The sequence below is a fragment of the Meles meles genome, chromosome 19, assembly GCF_922984935.1.
Source record: "Meles meles chromosome 19, mMelMel3.1 paternal haplotype, whole genome shotgun sequence".
NCBI lineage: Eukaryota > Metazoa > Chordata > Mammalia > Carnivora > Mustelidae > Meles > Meles meles.
The window spans coordinates 52,789,849-52,796,110 of NC_060084.1; the positions used below are offsets into that span (position 1 = coordinate 52,789,849).

Here is a 6,262-nt window from a genome sequence, read left to right on the forward strand (position 1 = left end):
TCTTGCTTTCTTTCTTTCCTTCTTTCTTTCTTGTAGGCTCCATGCCCAATGCAGGGCTTGAACTTACAACCCTGAGATCAAGAGTCACATGTTCTACCAGGTGCACCAGCCAGGGCCTCCTGTTCTATTATTTTCTAAGAGCCATCTTTAAATCTTCTTCTACGAGTGGGAATTTGTTTACTTCACTTTTAGTTATTTCACTCCTTACTTTATGTATTTTGGGGAACATCTCCAGATGAATAGGTTCCCAAATAATATATTTATTAATATATTCTTAAATAGACATTCTTAGCAGTATATTCTTATGGATATATTATATCAATGAAGAGTATGATAACAATTCCAAATATTCCTGGGCCCTCAGTCTCCCACCATCTCTGCCCTTAGTCTCCATATCTTTCCGTGATCCTTCCCACCATGTCCCAGTTATAGCAGGAGGGTTCTGAGGCAGATTCAAATGAAAAGTTCTTTGAATGCGTTTAAGAAGACAAAACCAAAACAGATTAACCAAAGTTAAAAAAAAAAAACAACTAAGCAAGAAAATCTTATTAACTTGCCATTTGCTGAGTTGGCTTTTTTGAAATTGGACATCCACAGAATCAGTTTCTCTTAACCTCTCAAGCATATCTCCTCCCTTGGGAATCCAGTGGCTCTCCTGGTTTCCAAGGAGGAAAAGCTATTTGTTGGAATTCTTTGAATAGGATTGGAAGCAAGGAGGACAGTTCAAACAGAGACTGTGATTCTTTTAGATTTTTATTTCTGGGCTCAAGAGAAGAGGACAAAAAAGAAGAAAAACCAACCCCCTCTGCCACTGGTAAGGCTGGGTCAACATTGTGCCACTAGGAGGCACTGTGTACAGGAAAAGATTCTTGGTGGGACTGGATTCTTGGGGCTAAGGGAGGAGGGAGTTGGGAGTGTAGACTCCTGAGTCTCAGGCAGGAAAGCACTGGACACCCAGGGTCCTGAATCCCTTCCGCAACATAAATTGGGGGCTCGGTTTCTTGGGTCCAAGTCCCAGGAGTTAACTGTCCTGGATGGTTTTCTGTATCCAGTCAGTGAACTTGCAGATGTTGGTGTAGACGCCTGGCACGTAGGGTAGGCCACACTGGCCTTGTCCAAAGGACACGAGGCCCTGCAGGGACCCGTTGCAGACCAGGGGGCCCCCAGAATCACCCTGGTTTTGGAGAGAGGAAGAGAGAGAGAATCCAAAACACAGAGACGTGGAGACAGATTGAAACCAGAAAGGAACCCCAAGACAGCAAGAGACAAAGGCAGGGAAATAAAAGACAGTGACGTAGACCTTTGAGGCCCCTTCCAGTGCCTCGACTACAGGGAATTCTGTCCCCCGAGGTCCAACGGCTGCTTGATTCTCCTGGGTTTGTTGTTATTCTGTCTCTCACTCTTTTTTGTTTGTTTGTTTTATCTCCCCCTATGGCTTCTCTGTCTCTGACTCCCAGAGTCTCTGTGCCTCTCTGCATCTCTGGTATACTCTGTTTCCCACCCCCTACTTCTCTTTGCGTTTCATCTCTGAGTCTATCTCTGTTTCTCCCTGAGGTGTATCTCTGTGTGAGCGTGAGCTCATGTCTATTACTCTGTTTCTCCATCCCTCTGTCTCCCAGGGTGGGGTTCTCCCGCGCCCCTCCCTCCCTTCTCCATTCCCCCCCTTCCCTCTCCTCCCCTCCCCCATCTCTCACGTTGCAGGAGTCCTTTTGGTCCTGTCCTCCGCCAGCGCAGAACATGCTGTGGTGGTAGACGGGGGCGTACAAGGCACTGCAGATCTCCTCGGGCACCACCGAGATATTCACGCACTGGAGCACTTGGGGCTGCCTGCCTGCGACGCAGAGCTCTGGGTCAGCCCCCTCCGGCTGGGAAGAGAACCCGTCAGGGAAGGCGGCATACGCACACTCAGGAGCTCACCATTCACCAGCTGACCCCAGCCAGAAACGAGGCAAGAATCCCCAGCAGTCGGGCACTGGGAGGCGATGCTGATGTTCTGGATGGTGTCAGACCCGGACACCGACTCCTTCAACTTGATGAGCATGAGGTCGTTGGCGATAAAGGGTTTGTTGTACTCTGGGTGCTGTATGGAGAAGTTGGCCTCCACCATCCGGCTGCCTGGCTCTTCGTTGGCCTCGAGCCTGTGCAGTCCCAGCCCGATTGTGTAGGAGCTGAGGGACACGGGCGACGGGTTAGTTTTGTGGCAACTACACCGTTATCTCCATGGCCACGCTCAAGCACAACCCCATCTCCACCCGCCGACCCCAACCCCATCCTCCTCGCTAAGCACGACGCTAAAAGCTAGCCAGCCGTGATCTCAAACCGTCATTCACACAGTCAATAATCCAGCCATAAGAACTTATCTTAATTAACTAGTGACTCAGCAGCTGAGATGGGATTTCGACCCTGGGTTGACTCTCTCCCCCACTTCCCATGCAGAGACTCGCTCCGCAGACGTTTCCGCCTGATATTAGGCCCCTCCCCTCAGCGAACAGTAAGGCCTGGTCCGGTCCGCCCCCCACCCCAACCCCGCCCCGCACTCACTCCTGGAAACAGTGTGCCGCCGACAGCACCCATTGCGGATGCACTAGAACACCCCCGCAGAAGAATTCGTCTTCCGTGAACAGTGCCGCCTGCCAGGGCTGCGAGTGTGGGCTGCAGTCTTCGCCGTTGATGATGTGGCCGCCGCCACCCGAGGCCAAGGATCCTGAGGGCGGACGAGGGCTAGGGGCGGGCTCGGGGTGGAACCAAGGCTCCTGAGGGCGGGGCCATGGGCTAGGGGCGTGGTTAGGGCTTTGAGGGTGTGGGCTGGACTCGGGATGGTCTCAGGGTGGAACCAGGGCTCCTAAGAGCAGGGACCGCTGCAGGGGCGTGGGCCAGGCTGGGGAGGAGGGGCAGGCTCAGGGAACGTGACTAGGGTCCTGAGGGCGGGGGTGGGGGGAGGTCTCGGTGCAGGGGGCGTGACCAGTACTTCAGGGGTGGCTATGGCGCCCAGGCGTGATCAGGGCCTCACGGGTGCACTCAGGGACCCTGAAAGCAGAGTCAGGCTCCTAGGGGCGGAGTCAGGAATGCTAGGGTAACAGCAGGAGGTGGGACCAGGCCTCCTGGGGGTGGGGTCCTGGCGCAGGGCTTTTATGGACCAGATGACGTTTCTTGGGGTGGGCTGGGAGTCCGGAGCCGAGATCAGAGTAGAGGAGAGGGGTCTCTCGTCGAGAGGGGTGTTGCAGCTTTGAGCCAGTCACGCCCACCTCCGAGACCCATTTGCTACCTTTGTCCGTCTTTCTCTCCCTCCCTCCCCGCGCGCGCCCCCTTGCCACACGAAACACGCCAGGCTCGTGCACGACCCGGGCCACGGTCCCCCAGAACAGGGGACTCAAATCCTCAAACAGGGTGCAGAGACAAGGGTGACGCAGCCAGACGCTCAAGCAAGCAGTGTCGCTCTCTGTGGCCTTGAGTCCCGCCCCGCAGTCGCAACAGCAACACGCCAGTTCCTAAAGAAACCCCATCACGCCGCCCTTGACGTGGGTCCCTGGGGATCCCTGGATCAGAGGCTCAGGAAGTGGGCACAGATTCCCGGCAGTAGGTGACACATCCAGAAGCACAGCCTCCCTGTTCGCCGCCCCTGGGCTTCCCCCGTTCTCACAGCATCGTCCGCCGCCTTTGTCACTCCACGGGATCTTAGATCCCAGGCACAGACACTCGGAATCCTCCGACCCTAACGCACCGCCTCCCACTGGTTGGACCACGCAGCTCACCACTCTGTGTCGCACACAGAGGTGTGCAAAGCCACACACACACAGTGCACCAGCAGCACACACACAAACACCCTATGATACAGGGAATCACACGTGTTTAACCAGAGAGCATGGTCACGCGGCAGTCACACAGGCAGCTTTAGTCACACCGAGGAGGACACTGAGTCATCCCTGCACAGGGACAAACCCTGTGCCCCTAGGCACTGACAGACACACACACACACACACACACACACACACACACACACACACACTCAGATACCTGAGACACCAAGGATGAGGTACCCCAGGAAACAGCCCCAGGGGTTTCCTGCTGTGGTCATGACCTCGGCACCTGCACAAGACGGTCAGTTTCTGATGAGTCTGGGGAGACCTACAGCTCAAATCTCTCCCCCTGTCTCTGTCTCCCTCTCTTTCTGTCCCCTAGAATATTATTGGTCAGACTAGGACCCCTACACCACCCCTGCCCCCCAACACACATATGGTAGGTCTGAGATCTTGGCTCAGAGCCCCAGAACCTAGAGAGACTTAGAGAGTGAGAGATAAAGGGAGAGGGAGAGAGGAGTGGAAGGAGAGAGAATTAGGTGGAGAGGAAGGGAAGGAGGAAGTGTCTTTCTATTTCTAAACTGAGAGGGTAGGAGCATGGCGACAGGACACCAAGGCTTGGAGGGGACAGAGACAGCACTTGCAAGAGATAATCAGAGACAGACTGAGAGCCAGAGTCATGGACAGAGACGTTCAGAGAAACAGAGAGACCAGGGGAGCCAGAGAGAGAAAGGAAGAGACTCCTAACTAGACAGAGACCTCTTGGAGAGGAGACTGGGAGACACAGGGTCCTGAGGCTGAGATTCACAGTGGTGTGGAGTTGTGGGGAGACTGTGCTCTTGGGGGTGGGTGGGGCGGAGACCACAGGGACGCTCACCTGGCTGCCTCTGGGCTCTGGGATCCTGCGCTGGGCTGCGCTCCCACTGGCTGTTTCCTGCAGGGGCCCCTGTGGGACTTATAAGCATTCGCAGCTGGGCCGGCCTACCCCCAGGGACACATTCCTGGGGTCAGGTGCTGCACGGTTCCAGCTCAGCCCTGGTTCCAGGCTACCAGCTGGCGGGTGGGGGTGGGGGCAGAGATGCTGGGAGCAGTGATGCAGCGGGGACATCCTGGACTCAGGGTCCCACTTGTTTCTTGGTTCTCCTTCTCTCATCCCCTTGTGTTCTTATTCTCTCTTGTTGTCTTTCATTTTCTCTCTCTTGTGTTCTCTTATTTTCTCTCTATTAAATCTCTCTCATTCTCCCTCCCTCCCTCTGTCTCCCTACTATGCTTTCCCAGCAAACCTTCCTGGGTTCAGAGACAAACTGAGAGCCAGAGTCATGGACATAGATGTTCAGAGAGATTAGGGGTCTACCCTAGTGGTCTACCTTTGGAAACTTGGGGTGACTGCATCCCTCTGAGCCTACCTTTTCCATCTGTAAAATCCACTCCACTCCACTCCCACTCCCAAAAATACCTATCCAAAAAGTGAATGCAGGGAAAGAGCCTTAGCACAGTGTCAGGCACATAGTAGGAGCCCAGTAAGTGGGAGCACGATGAAACCCTTGCTCAGAAAAAAGCAAGTGCGCACCTGCCATGCTCTGAGCTCTGCTGTCTGCACTTGAGATGCAGGAAGAAACCAGCAAATTCCAGGGCTCATGGAGCTCACATCCCAGTAGGGAAGACAGACAAACAGAAAAACTGAAAGAGGGTGCCTGGGTGGCTCAGAGGGTTAAGCCTCTGCCTTCTGCTCAGGTCATGATCTCAGAGTCCTGGGATGGAGCCCCTCATAGCATGGGGCTCTCTGCTCAGCGGCGAGCCTGCTTCTCCCTCTCTCTCTGCCTGCCTCTCTGCCTACTTGTGATCTCACTGCCTCTGTCCAATAAAAAAATAAAATATTTAAAAAAAGAAAAACTGAAAGGAAATGTCTGATAGTCACCTGTGTGCAGAGAACACAGGTGATGCTAGAATGACTGGAACAGCGGGCTTTCTGCAGACAAAATGGTGGCTGGGGAGTCAGAGGAGGGGACATTTAGGCTGACAGCCACCATGCCCCGTGAGCCTTGCAGGAAAAAGTGAGAGCTTGGTGAGTGCAAGGCAGAGCAAGGAGAAGGAACAGGACAGACTGTGCTGGGGTTTTGTGCTGGGGAAGAAGTTTGGGTTTATTTAAGTGCAATGGATTTTAAGCATGGGGTAGAGGAAGTAACGTGATCTTATTTACTTTTAAAAGAATCTTGTGTGGAGAACAACTGGAGGGTGAGAAGGGAGCAGAGACTAACACGGAGGTGGGAGGGAGAGCAGCCCAGGTGGACGAAGCTGTGGTCCAGGGAGAAGAGGCTCGGTTTGAAGATAGAGCCAACATACTCACCAAGGGGTGGCAAGTGGGTGGGGAGGGGAAAGGAGGCGAGAATGGTGCCTGGAGGCTTGGCCTGACCATTTGTGGCACCCTTTGTGGAGGCAGGCAGGGAGATGTGGGGGCAAGGACT

General features: G+C 54.2%; 1 protein-coding gene across 1 annotated transcript; it reads right to left on the minus strand.

The window, feature by feature from the left end:
• Positions 1 to 765: 765 nt before the first annotated feature.
• On the minus strand, positions 766 to 4,075 carry KLK4 (kallikrein related peptidase 4). Its single transcript, XM_045988346.1, has 5 exons — positions 4,015 to 4,075; positions 2,542 to 2,704; positions 1,918 to 2,168; positions 1,695 to 1,831; positions 766 to 1,174 (listed from the first exon to the last, which is right to left on the minus strand). The coding sequence occupies exons 1-5, from the start codon at positions 4,073 to 4,075 to the stop codon at positions 1,022 to 1,024; spliced, it is 765 nt and encodes a 254-aa protein (XP_045844302.1). The 3' UTR covers positions 766 to 1,021.
• Between the last annotated feature and the right edge of the window lie 2,187 nt (positions 4,076 to 6,262).

Bases quoted from the DNA above. Each gene is read 5' to 3' on its own strand.
- KLK4 (XM_045988346.1), bottom strand. From the start codon at position 4,075: ATGACCACAGCAGGAAACCCCTGGGGCTGTTTCCTGGGGTACCTCATC. The intron at 2,705-4,014 runs GTATCTGAGTGT...GTCCGCCCTCAG, and splicing joins CCTCATCCTTGGTGTCTCAG to GATCCTTGGCCTCGGGTGGC. The intron at 1,832-1,917 runs GTGAGCTCCTGA...TCTGCGTCGCAG, and splicing joins CTGGGGTCAGCTGGTGAATG to GCAGGCAGCCCCAAGTGCTC.